At 41.6% G+C, this 16,970-nt stretch overlaps 1 protein-coding gene across 2 annotated transcripts in view; it reads left to right on the plus strand.

The window, feature by feature from the left end:
* The window catches only part of LOC141778484 (lamin-A-like), a 44,600-nt gene that overhangs the window by 14,827 nt on the left and 12,803 nt on the right, over positions 1-16,970 (plus strand). For both annotated transcript variants that reach the window (XM_074652776.1, XM_074652777.1), the window contains exons 3-4: positions 14,574-14,730; positions 16,611-16,736. In XM_074652776.1, coding sequence (XP_074508877.1) covers positions 14,574-14,730; positions 16,611-16,736 — 283 coding nt within the window. The remainder of the gene's footprint in view (positions 1-14,573; positions 14,731-16,610; positions 16,737-16,970) is intronic.

The following is a 16,970-nucleotide window of genomic DNA, read 5'->3' on the forward strand; positions in this document are numbered from 1 at the left end:
CTTGTTAATGTAAATGAGAATTAAACTCTAGGATTCAAATGGAGACACTGCTCCAGTCAGAGGGATGTGAATTGCTGCAGCACCATACTGTGTGTGAAGAGCGTCGATGCTTATAAAGTCTCTTCTGGCAGCAAGGTATCCCTGTATACTTAAAGCAAAAAGGTTGGGCGCCCACTTTTAAAAACAAAATGACAAACCATCGTGACCCAATCATAACAGGCCTTATCTATAAATCGTGAGAATTTGTAAATGAAGGTTCCTGACCATTTTTACTGCCATTTCCGCATCACCTTATATTATCTTTAATAGGTAAATCAGCCATTTCAAAGAGATATGCATTTGATAAATCACAACTTTGTTTTTATGCCTGTGTTATTGAAACATGTGCACATGTTAAACATACTTGCCAACCTTGAGACCTCAAAAGTAGGGAAGATTTAAAACCAAAAATGTGAGTTTCAGAGACTTTGTTTCCTGCATTCTGGCGACTTTTAAAGAATTAAAATAACAAAATAATAAGTACACTGCAATGGCATTTTTATGTTAAATAGACCTACTTTTAATTTTACTTTTAATTCTCAGGAAAGAAAACTGAATAACTCGCCCCTCTGGCGTGAATCTGGTATAAACTAGGCTAATATTCATCAGTTTTCATTCATTCATTCATTTCTTTCTCTAGGTACTCTCCATTTCTCTCTCCTTCTCTCACTCGCTGAATGTCCTTTCAGACACAATGCGATAACGGCACCTTTGCGCTCTGAATCCTGTTATTTCCAATGGCTCGCGCCGCGCCACGATGGCTTTGCTGTGATGCTTTGATGTGTGGCGAGCGCAGCTCAAACCGCGCCACGGTGTAACGAGCAGCTCTCATCCGCCCAGAAAAAACATTTGGTTTAGCTCTATTGTCGTTTGGCTGGAAACAGTAGGGCTGTTTTTGCACGCCGTACAGCGCCAGAGACAGGTTGAGATAACGAAAAGGAGAAAAAGGAGTAAAACAATTGACATAAATCGTGAGGAAACTGGGAAAGGGCAATGAAAAACGGGAGTCTCCCAGGAAAATCTGGAGCGTTGGCAAGTATGATGTTAAATACTTTATAAATGAGGCTAAATAAATGGAGGTGGAGTTAACAGGCTCTCCTCTCATCAGTAAAACAAACAGAATGTACGCTAGTCTTTCATATTAGATTCAGTGTTAGCACAACAGTACGAACACTCAGGCTCCCTCATGTGGCTCAGAGGTGAACTGCAGATATAAATGTTAAAAGACGATGGAAGAAATTCTGCAAATTTATTTGGCGACCCTAATAAAATCAAGTCTTTGGAAATCTCTGATGCAAGGAATGTGTGTGCAGAGCGTCGATGTTTATAAAGTCTCTTCTGGCAGCAAGGTATTCCTGCATACTAAAAGCAAAAATGTTGAGGCAATGCAGCTCAACCTGTTATCTAAAGGATGCAAAGGTTTTTTCAGGCGCCTGCAGGCTCAGCAAGGGTGCGATCAGAAGATAATTAGACATGGATTAAGTTTGATTGTACATGTTTTTCAGGTCTGATCCAGATCGTTTTGTTGAGAGGAAACTCGTTGTGGGCAACTATTAATAGTAACAAATTTGTATTTTGATTCATCGCTAGCGTTCCTTATCTTTGACCCCACGTTCTTGTGTTCTCCCGCTTATTTTATGAAACTGTAAATTGGAAAGTGAAAGGGTGAAGTGTTTACCTCTGAGTCTTTGCACTGCTCTTTATCATCGCAGTTAATCTGATTCAGTACCAGTAAAAAGTCTCTCATAAACCAAACCAAAGACCAGGCAACCAGCGTGTGACTCACTCTCAGATGAATCATCAACTAATCATGCAGCGAGGAACAAGGGCTGTTTGATGTGCCTTTTGGCGTCTGTGAACACACACACACACACTTTTCTAAAAGGCGGGACACCTCTCTCTTTCATCCCTTGTTGACTGACACTGTGTTTGAGGAACTGTATTAACACATGTAAATTGTCGCATGCGTGAACGGCACAAAGAGAGCACGTATGATTCTTTGCAGTTTACAGAGTTTGCTTTGGAGACAGCTTAAACAAAAAAACATGAGTTTGACATGAGAGAACATCGCCTATCCTCTCCGGCTGTCCCCTCCCTCTGTGGTTGTCTTGTCAGAAGACGGCTCCTGAAATCAGACACGGTCGGCATTTGCTCTGCTTTAAGGCCGAGAACACTGGCAACTCTGTTCCCACTGCCACATGTGGATGTGTACGGGTGGCCCCCATGGCAAAGGCTGCGTTGTTGACGGTTTTCTGGTGATTTATCACATGCGTATACACAGACACAATCCCTGTTATTGTGTTCTTGATCCCTGAAGAGACACAGGAAACAGTCATGTGCCAGCCTGTAACGTTTATTTTAAGGCATGTTTCTTTGGTAGAGTTGCACAACACACTTGGAAAAGCTCAGTCGACTTGAGCTAGCAGGCCTGAACGGCTTTTGCATCATCGTTTTGCAGTCTGTGCTTTAGATCCTGGTTGATACTCCTCACATCTCTGTTTAACTCTTACCTGCTGTACTAACACGTGTACTGTATGTCTTCATTTAGTTTGCAGTTAGTAAAACAGTAGATCTTACTTAGAGGCTTTCTGCAGACCTCTAATGCTTCTAGTATTTTATTTATGGGTTAAAGTAGGTCACTTCAAAGTTGCATTTTTACAAATAAGTGCTGAAATGATCGACTAAAAATGAATCAGCATGAATACATTTTTGTGGTCATTTATAAAGAGGAAATAGGAAAACATTCACTCATTCCAGTTTCTGAAATGTGAGTAAATCTGACTCCTGATCCTGGTCTCCTCTAAAAGGGAAGTCAGAGGAGACGCTGAAATGATTTCATAGAGCTACCTATTTTTTTATTTTATAATAATATATTATTATTTATATTATAAATAATTTGTAATTATTTGATTTGATTTTGGGCTGCACGGTGGTCCAGTGGTTATCGCTGCCGCAGGTTCGCAGGTTCAAACACGGCTTGGAGCCCTTCTGTGTGGAGTTTGCATGTTCTCCCCGTGTTTGCGTTGGTTACCTCCGGGTTCACCGGCTTCTCCGGCTTCCTCCCACAGTTCAAAGACATGCAGGTTAGCTTCACTGTTGTCTCTAAATTGCCCATAGGTGTGAATGTGAGTTTGAATGGTTGTCTGTCTCTATGAGTCAGCCCTGTGATAGTCTGGCCGCCTTGTGCCTTAAACTTGCATTCTTTCTAACAGCCAGCAGGGGGCGACTCCTCTGGTTGCAAAAAGAACTCTGATTGTATAGAAGTCTATGAGAAAATGAGCCTACTTCTCACTTGATTTATTACCTCAGTAAACATTGTAAACATGAGTTTATGGTCTCAATCACTAGTTTCAAGATGAGTGTGGATTGAACTCGATGCCGTCCCAACAAGTAAGAGGACTTACCCATCCTCCCAGCATGCATTTGGGCCACTGCTTGTTAACCGATTAGAGACCTGAGGGTATTGGATGATCAATAAGACAAAACAAACAATTTGTCACTTTGTGCTCCAGGAAAATGTGATGGGAATATTTGGCTCTCTTTTTTTAAACTCTTGTAGAAACAGCCGTTAACTGATAAATAGAAAAAAAATAATAATTACAAGATCAAATGAAAATGATAATTAGCTACAGCGTTCTTCAAAGAAAGTGTTTTATTCTAATGGCCCATTAACAGCGTATTAAACTGTACTGCAGCTTGTGTTTCCCGGTGCCGGCTCTATTTCTGTTTGTTTACTAAAAACCCCATTATTCAACGACCTTCCTCTTAGTCACCTTTTCCCTCCAGTGTTCTGCAAATAAAGCCGCTCTGTGAACGGCTGAACTAAACGGTAGTGAGGATGGAAGAAGGAAAGAGGGGCTATAATTGGAGAAGGGAACATTTTTTCGACAGTCTATAGGGAATTTGGGAGAACCCCTTTTTTCCTCTGTGTTTGAGCAATGAGTCATCGGGAAACCCCACCCACACCTGCCCACACATTCTTGCCAGACGCTGTGTGTGTGTGTTTACATAGTAACATACAATACGGATCAATGGACTGTCAGATGAATTATTTGAATAGTACAAGAGGAAATGAACCAGGTGATGAATTGTCTGTAACTATAGCAGCCTCTCACACAGAAACAACTGCTTTAAACAAACTGGCAGGGAAAACCTCCTGGGTGAAGTGTATGAGATGCCCCCCCCACATCCCCCGTTCCTCCATAGCAGATGTGCCCATGTGCAAAGCGCTGAACCCCCGACTGCTGCAGGGGAGCTGCTCCGTTGTAAACAGCACAAGGCTGCAGCCGTAGTGGGCAGCTCCCAGGTGTCGGTGTGTGCATGCAGGTATCTCAATCCCTTGAAGCTACTTTGCTTTTTTCATGTAACCACCTTAAATATGTTAGTCAAGTTTCCTGAAAAGGTAGGAAAATTAGAAGATCTCACTTCACTAACCATAGAGATAAAACTGGTTTTATTTACCTTAAGGGGTTTGAAATCAAAATTTTCCAGATGTCTGTCGCCGCCCCAGTAAAATGTGGGTGAATTAAATTTCATTTATGATGCTCACAACAATGAAATTATTAAAAAAAACAACTGGAACATCTCTTGTTTTTCCTTTATTCTACTCGTCGCTATGAAAACTGTTGACTAGGGCTGTCCCGAATACCATTTTTTTAGGCTTCGAAGCTTCAATGAGGAATATTGGAAGGTATTCGAAGCTTCGCAGCGCACACCACCTCTACACGCACCTCTACACGCACCTCTACACGCACCTCTACACGCACCTCTAAACGCAACAAACAGCGGTTCCCATCAGAGAATAACTAATAATAATTAATGTTGAATATGAATATTGTTGTTGGATTATTCCTTATTTCATGGGGGATTTTGGGATTAATACACTATTATTACATACTTTTATATAAAACAATTTAAAATAAAAAAACAGAAGCATTCGAATACTGATTTGGAGGTCGATTACCATGGCAACGGTTGAAGCTTCGAAGCACTCGGGTCAGCCCTACTGTTGACCGTGAACTATCCAGAGAAATGGGGACATTGTTTCCGGAAAGAGATGTTAAATTAAATTACAAATGAAACTAATTAGCCATTTACCTCAATTATATTTGTGTGGCAGCAGACATTATTACAGAGACGATTATCTCAAAGCCTGGGCAAAAAATCCTCCGTCTGTATGTGTAGAGAGCAGTAGAGGTGAGGAAGGAAATATGTTTTACTGCGACTTGGGTGAACTAACCTTTTAAACGGGATCCAGTGCAGCAACGTGCAGGACAGACGAGTAGACTACGTTAACCCTCGAGTCGGTAGTGAGGGCATGGATTTGGTTTGCAAAGTTGGAAAAACGGGGGAGGGCTGCTCCTTCAGTGCAAAGCTTAGATGATGAAGCTGTATAATCTCAAGTGTTTTAAATGTGGAACTCTTGTAAAGTGGAGCTGGAAACTATTCTGCACACAGATTTAACTTCTGCTGTAGTTGTTTTAATCCAGAGTTTAAATAGTGCTTCTGCTAAATTATAAGAATTGTACATGAAAAAAAATTGTTTCTTCCTTAATTCAAATTCGGATCTGCTCTAAAATTGCTAAGTTTATGTTTAAAAATGAGGTTTTGTTGTAGTTCACGATGCTGATTAACTACTCGGCTTTGGTGTTGCTAAGGTCTCATAAAGTCCCTTTTTTGGCCGTGTGTCTGCAGTAATTCGTCCACTATATCTTGTAGAAATTATAGGTTAGACTTTCCTTCAGGAGCGTACAAGAGAGCACACCCCTCTGAGTCTTGAGACTTTTTTTAAAATCTGCACAGAAAAGTCTACACCTTTTTTTTTTTATTCCATTGCGTCCACAGCGTGTTGGAAATACTAGCAGGCCTGACGACAAGGCCTTGGTTACCACGGTAACGGCATAGCAAAACAGGGGGGAGGGAGTGGGCTTTTTTCTCTCTTTCACTCCACGAGGCGGGGTTCGTTTCTCGTTACTGGGGTGGACAAAGATAGCTGTGAGTCATCCTTGAGGCTGGGAGCCGAGCCAACACATTCCTCCTCCTCCTCCTCAGATTTCTCGTCTCTATTATTCCCCCTCTTTCTCTTTTTCTTTTTGTCTCTTTCTTTCTCGCATTTCCATTTCACACTCTCCCCCCCCTCCACCAGCCTCTCCTCTCCTCCTCTCCCCCATCTCACACTGTCTCCGTCCAATAGCTCCCATTTTGTCTTTGTGCCTCAAAATGTGTCATTTGCTCTGTAACAAAATAAAAAGCTCTGATATTGCAGCTAAGAAGGCGGAGTGATGTGTAAACCTTTATTATTTTACAGTAATCTTTTTTTTTTCCAAGAGGGCAGACATTAGTATGTGGGAGGAAGGAAGACAAGTGGTCTGCACTTAGAAAAATACGAATAAATCTCGCCGAAATTACTCTTCTTTTTCTGTTTTTAATTCCTCCTCTCGGAGCAGAGTATAAATCCTGCAGCGCTGCCCTTTCGCCACAGAGGTCTTTCTCAGTTTGCCAGCTCAGAAACAGAACTCCGCCGTGCCGCCTTGTTTTACTTGCAACAGATTGCCCTTATCTTGATGAAACAGGCTGGTATTTTTTGGGCTTTATTTGCCTAATTTCCCAAATGTAATCTGCATTTGTTTGCTCATCTGTTGGCTCGCAGCCATTCTCAGCACCACAGTTGTTAGTCTCATGCTGACTGTGTATTGTTTTGTAAATATTAAGAGTGTGATTCTTAAGAAATAAGTGCAGAGCGACTCCACACGTGTGTTGTTGAGCGCAGGCTGCGATGGAACAGAATGTAAACATGAAGTCAGGGGATATTTATGCTGAGGCTCTCTAATTACACACTTCATACTGGATTATATAAACAGGTAGTCCCAAGCAAACGCCTCACACAGATCCTGCACTAGATTATGTAAATAGTATATGAGAATAACACGTGCACAGGGACATATATGCACATGTACTCAGCATTAACACACATACGTACAGTGCACACATGGTGGTGCACACAGTTTTTGCAGCCAATACTCCCACACAGTGCAGAACAGACTCAAACATGCACAAATACGCCCACATATACACATGCACTTAAAAGAAATACAAATGCGCACATGCACCGACAAGGTTTTCCAACGTTGTCTTCCCGTTTTCTTCAGACGCCACACACTGTTTTCAGCTGACATGCAGGAGCAACATGTTTAAGTACAGTTCAGACTTGTCCGTCATACCACTCTGTGATATACCAACACCGTCATACCACTCCGTGTTACATACGTTGAACTGAAGCAGGTGGTCTTTGTTGGGATGTTTTCTCTCTTTATTCATCCGCTGATTACAGAGGATTTTGTCAGGACAGTAAAACCATAACATTTAAAATATCTCCGGTCATTTTATCATGATGTGTTTACAGCTTAATCAATTTAGATATTTGCCAGCAGACGAGGCGTAGATGTTGTCTCCCTGTCGTTTCTTTGTTTATTAGCTAGAGCCCACTGGGTGGAGCAGGTCGTCCTCTAACCACGAGGTTGGCGATTCGTTCCCCGGTTCCTATTGGCTGCATGTTGAAGTGTCCTTGATCGAGACTCTGAACCCCAAGTTGCTCCCCGCGCGCTTCACAGCAGCCCGAAATGCTTCGGGTGGGTTAAATGCAGAGGTCAAATTTCATGTACGTACCTGTATGTATGTATATGACGAATCTAATAAAGTTTAAGTTTAAATTGTAGCTTCGGATCTGGCCCACATCCACCCTTAATCTGTATTAAATTGAGAGATCTTGGTCACATCAGAGGAAGTCGACCCCTAACGGAAGCAGCCGAGAGAATGACAATAACAGCACGCTAAACTAAGATGGTAAAAATCTGCATAATAGCATTGTCATTGTGAGCATGTGAGCATGTGAGCATGCTGACTAGGGCTGCAACTGACGATTATTTTCATTGTCGATTAATCTGTTGATTATTTTTTCGATTAATCGATTAGTTGTTTGAGCTATAAAATATCAGAAAACGGTGAAAAATGTCGATCACTGTTTCCGAAAGGTCCTCAAATGTCTTGTTTTGTCCACAAAGATATTCATCAATTTACTGTCATAGAGAAGTAAAGAAACCAGAAAATATTCACATTTAAGATGCTGGAATCAGAGAATTTCTACTCAAAAGGATTAATCGATTATCAAAATAGTTGGCGGTTTATTTAATAGTTGCCTACTAATCAATTAATTGATTAATCCTTGCAGCTCTAATACTTACTTTAGCATTTAGCTCAAAGCACCACCGTGTCCGAGTACAGCCTCACAGAGCCGCTAGCATGGAAGTACACTCGGTGTTTTTCCACTGAAGAGTCGTGTAATTGGTGCATCTCACAGCGGCCACTTGTACTGAAGCCAGAATACTATAAGAAGTTTCTATTAAGAGCATTGTTGCGCTGCACGCCATTCTGCTGTAAGGAGCCCTCTCTGTCTCGCCGTCGTACTTGTGTACGAAGAGAACACAAACAGTCAAGCAGCATGTCAATATAAACCCACTTGTGTCCATTAATTCTCTGCTAGAGCTGATCCACTGGGTCCATTAGCACTAATGAGCATCACAGCAGCCACTTCCACACACTCACAAGAATCACGCTGTTAACATGTTTCATTGAAAACGCCTAGACAAATAGCTGTAAAGCTTCAAGTAATGTTTACCTCAAGTTGTAAAGACTTGTGCGTGTACACGTCACTAATGCTTTTACAACCCATTTAAGTAAAAACAAAACACGTCTCTTTTTGTCTCAGAGCTGTTTTGGGTTTAATATTAAAGTCCATGATATGTTAATGAGCAGCGTTGTGGTGAATTTAAAATGTTACAGCCTTGGAAAATGAGTTTTCATCACACCTAGAGAGAGTTATACGAGCCTTTGCCCCAACCGGAGCTGGTTAAAACTCTATTATTTTAATAGATAATAAAAGATAATAAAACATTTTTACAGCAGTAACCATGTCTCATTGTACCCCAGTTACTAATCCGCCTGTCTTGTAGGTGTCTTGACACTGATCGATGGCTGACATGTTCCTATGGGGCGACTGTGTCACTGTCGGCTCCAGTCTTTGTAGGTTCAAGAATTAAAGTGTCTGTAGGTGTTAATGCTGTGCCTTAAGCCGACATGCAGGAGCAGCATCCTGGAGGAGCCAGAGGCAAAGACGATATGTTTAAGTTCAGTACAGACTTGTCCATCACACCACCCTGTGTTACATACATTGAAGTGAAGCCAGTGGTCGTCGTTGGGATGTTTTTGCTCTGTATTCATCCGCTGATTACACATGATTTTGTCAGGGTGTGGAGGCAATTTCTGTGAAGAAGGACTCGAAAATCAAGAGAGAGTCTTTTAAAGGTTTAATAAACACTTGCAAGTGGGCAAACAACCATCAACATAAATGTTCAGGGCTGAGAGCCCTGAGTCTCTCCGTTTCGTGACATTTATACCCTTGCGTACAGGCTCACAGTCGTATATCTCACATTGTCTGACACTTCTGTCCTTTTTAGGGTTACTTGTCCTCAAATAGGTGCTACAAGTTCGTTAACTAAGTATTCAACACCGAAACACAAATAGGCCTTAAGGGCAATGAGTGTCACCTGTCATGACCTTAGGAATGTGCAGCATGTTTGTATTTTTCCAACACACAGGACCATAAAATAATTTAAAAAATCTCCGGTCATTTTATTACATCTTAATCCATTTAGATACTCACCAGAAGGTGAGGCATGGATGTCGTGTCTCATGAGCCATCAAGGCTGAATGGTCCTAAACTAGTGCCTGAACATTTTCTTTATTTATCAACATTTTCTTTTTACATTTTGGCTTCAGATCTGGCCCACATCCACCTTTAATCTATATCAAATTCAGAGATCTTACAAAAATAATAAGGCTGTCAAAGTTAATGCGATAGTAACGCGTTAACGCAACTTGCGATTTTTAAGGCTGGTATCATATTAAACTATCGTATGAAAATTTAAGGAATCCATTGGTCCTACTAGTTTGTCACGTAGGAGGTTAAATAACGCTCCGAACTTACGCTAAATTTTGGCGAGGAAAAACTGTAATGGCCATTTTCAAAGGCGTCACTTGACCTCTGACCACAAGTTATGTGAATGAAAATGGTTTCCATGGGTACCCACGAGTCTCCCCTGTACAGAAATGCCCACTTTATGTTAATCCCATGCACTGTGGGACTTTTGGGTCATATTTTGTATGCTAAATGCAGTACCTGTGAGGGTTTCTGGACAATATTTGTCATTGTTTTGTGTTGTTAATTGATTTCCAATAATACATATATACATACATTTGCGTAAAGCAAACATATTTGCCCACTCCCATGTTAATAAGAGTATTAAATACTTGACAAATCTCCCTTTAAGGTACATTTTTAACTGATATAAAATGTGAGATCATTTGCGATTGATGATTTTTTAATCACTTGACAGTCCTAGAGTATAATACCAGAAGATAATAATCATTGAAACATTTGTACAGCGGTAACCATGTCTCATTGTATCCCAGTTACTAATCTGCCTGTCTTGTAGGTGTCTTGACGCTGATCGATTGCTGACAGGTTTATATGTATGTCACAGTGTCACTGTCGGCTCCAGTCTTTGTAGACTCAAGAATCAAGGGAGTGTCTGCAGGTGTTAATACCGTGTGTGCATGTGTTGTTGACAGACAATAATCTTAAGTACTCGTACATCTGGGTCGTGACGAGTCACATTCTTGTGTCTCTTTGAGTAGAAGAATGTTGACTGAAAAGAAAAACGTCCCTATCTCTGTGATCAACTCAGATGTCCTCCAGTGTGTTCAGTTTGTATGGATGCTAAAGAGAGGTGTTTCTGTTATTTAGCCTGCCTTCATTGATATAAATGGGGTGGACAAAATAATAGAATACAATACAACTCGACAGCACCATAAACTGCATCCTCCAAAGTTGAATCAACATCTCTCTAAAACATTTTCAACGAAAAAGTGCAAGCAGCTGTTAAACGGTAGAACGCTGTATTTGAACTTAGAGGAGTTTATAAATATGAATTGGTGCATTGCTACAAAAAAAGAGCGTAATATATGAACATCTGGTCCCAACATCTGGTCATTTAAATTTGGTCAAGGGCTCTGGGGAAGGTCATTGTTGAGTTTCCGTAGAATATATATACACTTTACTTGCCAGTTTATTAGGTACACCTGTACACCAAATTCAGTGTAACACAATGAGGGTAAACTACATAAACAGCTCTCAGTGCAACACAAAGCAAGTCAACAGCACCACAAACTAAAACATTACCCAACTAAACGTTATAACCTTCCTGAAGGGAGGGTTTATTGCTTTAACCAGGTGCAGGGTTCAACAATAAGGATTGCCAAATAAAATGCCACGTCAGGCTAGTAAATCCAGCAACTCACTTGCCTGATTGGACAAGTGGTTTAAAAAAAAGAATTAAGCACAGGAAGTGAGCGAGAAGTGAGCCATCTCGCTTCCTTCTCAATAAATAAACATGAAGATTAAACACGACAATTAACTTTGCTGACATTTGATAACCGCTAATATATACTGTAAAATGTATAGGGGCAAGTAAAACAATGACTTCAGGCAAGTAGATTTCTGACCCACTTGCCCGATTGGGCGAGTGAAAAAACCCCCATTAATTTTAAACCCTGAGGTGTACCTAATAAACTGACAACCGAGGTATATAATCCATTGTAGTATTTGGAGAACTTGTCTGATCAAGTGTGTGTAGATGCCATAGGCCGTATCTAAAGATGGACGACGTGACAGCTCCCCAAAAGTGAAGCCAAAACATCTGGATCGCCCCCTGGTGGCTGGCTGCAGTAAAGGTCATAAAGCCCAGCCCCACCATGTTAGCGGATGGAACATGGGCCAAACTAAAAAGTTAAAGTGCTTATAAGTAGTTCTTATCACGCTGATGTACGTTCAAGTTTTCATTTTAGTTTGGTTTTAATTAGTTATTTGATGCTATAAAAAGGGGGCGGGACGTCTTGTTTGACAGCTGTGAGTCTCTCTCGCTAACAAGCCGCGTCCGTGCTCGGCCTGCGATTGGTTCTGGCGGGTGACCTCGATACCGCGGCTCCACCGCCCGATCACTACCGCGCAGACTCTGGCTCCAAATGACTTGAAAGGAGCAAGATAGCAGCTCCCGTATTTGGGATATTTTGGCTTCACTTCCGTACAGTGGGAGGAAGCGGAGACGCGTCGTCCATCTCTGTATACAGTCTATGGTCGACACTAGATTCACACACTGTGATTCAGTCTGTGTCTGTGCCTCCTTCTCATAGCTTCTCGTGTGTGTGTGTGTGATTGTGTACTGGGGTGGCCATGATGGTTATTTGATGTAGATCCACTCAAACACTGAGCTTCCTCTTTTGCTTTTTTCTAAATCTGAACAATGAGCAATGTGGGAGGCTTTTATATAATTACCCATTCAAGTTCTCCAAGCTTGATTGTACATCTGTAAAGCATCACGGATATGTTTCCTCTGGATTTAATTTTAGACTTTTTTTTTTTTTTTTGCTGGACATAAAAGACTCATTCAGCCACAGTGTAGTTCTGCTTTTCTTGTTGCTTCCTCTTTTTAGGAAGCAACATTTCATTTTTTTAAAGCTCTTCTTCTCGGCGTTTATTGAATGCAGTGATAGATATTAATTGCTGTGTCATGAAGCCGAAAAATTACAGTTTTCACTCCCGAGGTGATCGCTTGTGAATGGACTCGATCATTATTCTGCTGTGGAGTAACTTTGTGAGTTGTGAGTGTGTCTGCCTGCTCGTCCTTCCACTGGCTGTCCTAACACCCGGCTGGCGGTGACCGCAGGACTCTGAGGTCTGTGTGAGCAGCCTGGAAGCCGTCTCCTCCAGCAGATGGCCATTATTAGTGACAATGAAGACTGGCCTACAGGGCCAAATAGAATAACAGGGAGCCCATTTCCTTCTTGGCTGTGCATGAACCACCTATACTGCTAACAACCCCCCCCCCTCTCTCCCTCTCTCTCTCCCTCTCTCTCTCTCTCTCTCTCCCCTCCACTCACTTCTTCTTCTCCTCAGAATATATATTGTTTTTCCATGGCTGTATCCAAGTTTCTTTTTTTCCTTTCCAACCAGAACTCTAAATTGGTTCCTGTAGAGATGTTAGAGGAGAGGCGTTGCACACATGCACAAGCACATGCGCAACAAACGTGAATTCTCTTAATTCAACCTAGGCCTCCCTCCAGACAGAGTTTAATGGACTCTTATCCAGTGCAGAAGGCTAATAACAGTACGCTGATGTGTTGGCCTGAGTTCAGCTCACATCGACAGTGGACAACTGCTGCACCGTACAATGGCAGTTTGTGTCGTCCACAACGTCTGTCACTGCAGCACAGTTGTCCAGAGCTGATCGAGTTTCACTTTAAGCAGAAATAAAGCCACATGTTCTCATTAGTATTACTATTAACTTAGCAGATATGACACCTTATGGGGGCTAAAAGTAAATGTGACTCAACTGACTGGGTGAAGAGAATAGACTACATCATGTAAAGCTCTCACAGAAAACTACTTTTAGTGCACTAATCATAGGGAACCTCTGGGGTCTGAGAAGTGAAGCCAATGCTGAAGTGCCTTAAACTTGCATTCTTTCTAACAGCCAGCAGGGGGCGACTCCTCTGGTTGCAAAAAGAAGTCTGATTGTATAGAAGTCTATGAGAAAATGAGCCTACTTCTCACTTGATTTATTACCTCAGTAAACATTGTAAACATGAGTTTATGGTCTCAATCGCTAGTTTCAAGTCTTCTTCAATACAGCATGATGTTCATTTAGTAAACTATGGTGCCATTTAGAGTCAAATGCACCATAAAGCAGGGGATGCTTTAGGGTGTGGCTTCCGGTCTGGGTGTTGCCTGTGTTTTGGTCTTTTGACAACTTTAACCCTTTCACAGTGTGTTTTCAGTTCATGAAGTTTAATGGTAACATTTTGGTCGCCTGAAAATTATTCAGCGTTCGAGTTAGTAGTTAGTTCCATCCTCTCGTGTCACTTCTGGTTGCAAAAAAACAAGATGGGGACGGACGAAATGCCGACCTCGAGGCTTCAAAACGGCAGTCCACAAACCAATGGGTGACATCACTGTGACTACGTCCACTTCTTATGTACAGTCTATGCTTCAAACACAGAAGCAGTTCAGACTGATTTACAGAAAGCAAAGAAATGCATTAGAATGAAATTTGAAAACACAATAGAATAAGAGGTGCGTAATGTTAGTGCACTCAGCAACATTTGTCAGAGTTTTTAAAGCAACATGAGATGAGATACACAGCTCCAAAGAGGCAAACTGCAGAGTTAGAAAGAGCTAAATTATATATATATGTCAAAGAAAATAGTCCTGAATAACAGACAAGCTGCATCGCCAGAGAGGAAGAGAGGCTCACCAACAGCGATATGACGGACGTACAGAGCAGGGGATGATTATGGCACATACAGTATCGAAGGGACAGCAAACTGACGTCCACATCTTGTCTTGTCTCGTGTCTTCACAGGAACGGTAAGAAGGAGTCTGACCTGGAGGCGGCGCTGGCCAGGCTGAGGGACCTGGAGGCCCTGCTGAACTCTAAAGATGCTTCCCTCTCCACTGCCCTGGGGGAGAAGCGGACCCTGGAGGCTGAGTTGAAGGACCTCAAGGCCCTGCTGGCCAAGGTAAAAACATCTTTATAGGAGCTGAAGTCTTACATGTTACATTACATGTTGTTGGCACATTTTAATGGCTCAGGGCAAATACAAGCCCTTTCAGAAAGCTGTTCAGAAAAATGTCAGAAATGCCTGTTTATTTCTGTTTATTTATAGTGCTGTGGCACAGCGAGCATTTACACTGATATCAGGATGATTTCAGCTTAGAGAGGAAATCTTCCCCATTGCACATCACTCTAAAGCAGGCCTATTCAGTTGGCGGCTCATGGGATTTTCCTTTGATCGTTCATAAATATGAATAAAAGTATTTAAAAAAAATAACTAATTTTTTCCAATAAGAGTTTATTCCGGTTCATCGTTGCCGCTCACGCTATTGACGCTGCTACGGACTGTTTAAAGCAGTATCATTGTGTTTTAGTGTTTAATAACCTGTTAACATAACACCAAGTTTATGTGTTTACATTGTTTGACTATTAGAAGATCATCATTTTATGTCATTAGTTATGTCTTGATAAGCACAGAAATACATATTTTAGCCCTGTTTCCACCACAGGAACTCTCCCCTGGAACTCTGAACTCATTGCGTTTCGACCGCAGGGACCGGGGTCTGACTTAAGTTCCGGGGACATTTATGGAGCCTTTTTATTACCAGAACTGTCAGGGGTTGGGTTTGCAAGGATATCCTTCACCGATTGGTCAAACACTCAACTCGTGTACCGCTTAATTCATAAAACAAGGAAGTACTCTAGTATTGATTTGGCACCATTTTAGGACGAGAGCATTTCTCTTTGTTTGATAAAAAGTTGATTAAAGGTTAAAGTCAGGCTTCGCTGTCGGCTCACCAACTCATTTTAAAAACGACAGAGAGAAAAAAAGCGAGCTGAGAGGGCGAGCGGTAGAACAGAGAGAGAGACGTAGTGCGGCAGTTTTGTGAATGAGAGAAAGAAGAAGTTATTTCCATGGCGGTTACCATCAAACCATCAAACACTCAACAGATGATTTACTGTGGAGACAGACGCTCTTAGTTTCATTTTCCTCCGCTGCATTTCATTCATTACATCCAATATGCATCAGTAAATACTATGCAGCAGTGAATATCGTATTGTGGTTTATTTTTCAGTGTGTTTACAGAGTAAACTGGCGGACACACTGAACTGCAGGCTGCAGAGTGTATTTATTTACTCCTGTGACCACCAGCAGCCCTCATCATGTCATGTCAGGTTGCTTTTTCATACGTCAGCGGACTAATTTGTCTAATGTTTGCAGGGTTTAGACCGCGGTGGAAACGCAGTTAAAGGAACCTTTTAGGTCCTTGAAAAGTAGTTAAAAAGATGTTGAAGGCAAAATTGTATTTATTAAAACAATACTCTACTAAGATTAAAAAAAAAAAAAAATTAGAAATGTAAATGTCCGGCCTCTTGGCACGTCACTGTTTTTCAAATCTGGCCCATCTGAAAAATAATTGAATATGCCTGCTCTAAACTGTAAACAGATAACATTTTGGTCCTGTTACTGTTCAAATCAACATTCTGTTAACCTCCAAAGACGTGCATTGATTGTAATAGGGGGGAAAAGTTTAAAATCCTCAGTGGTTGGAGTGCAAAGCTGCAGTGACTGACATTTGAAATGAAGCTGCTGGAAGTAGTGATTTTATGTAAACCCTCCAGGCAGTTGATTATGAATGAGGACAAGGTGGCGAGGCAGACAAGGTTGCATTCTCTGCTGTTTGTTTTATCAATGAAGTTTACCTAAGGACTAACGTAGATACAGTTGTGGCCCTGCTCCACCTACTGGCCACACTCACGAACTACAGGTTTTCTCTCTCGAACAATGCCGCACACATCACACCTTTTCACTCACACGCAACTTTTCTCTCTCCTCCATCCCAGTTGGAGAGCAGCCTAGCCGATGCCAAGAGGCAGCTGCAGGACGAGATGCTGAGGCGGGTGGACGCCGAGAACCGCCTGCAGACGGTGAAGGAGGAGCTGGAGTTCCAGAAGAACATCTCCAACGAGGTTCCCACCCTTCACCTGAACCCTTCTATTTTTATTCAGCAGTCTAAGTCATCTGTCCTACTTTTCATCTTTTCCACAGGATATTGATTCACTTCCAACCTCCTGCTTGTTCGTTTTGCATTTCCCCTTCAGATATGTCTCTTCTTTCTGCTTCTTACTTCTCTTTATTTCATTCCAAGTAGAAATATATACAAATCGTATTATAAAGTATTTATATCATGGCTGCCCCATCTT

This window comes from Sebastes fasciatus, chromosome 12, assembly GCF_043250625.1.
Source record: "Sebastes fasciatus isolate fSebFas1 chromosome 12, fSebFas1.pri, whole genome shotgun sequence".
Classification (NCBI taxonomy): Eukaryota; Metazoa; Chordata; class Actinopteri; order Perciformes; family Sebastidae; genus Sebastes; species Sebastes fasciatus.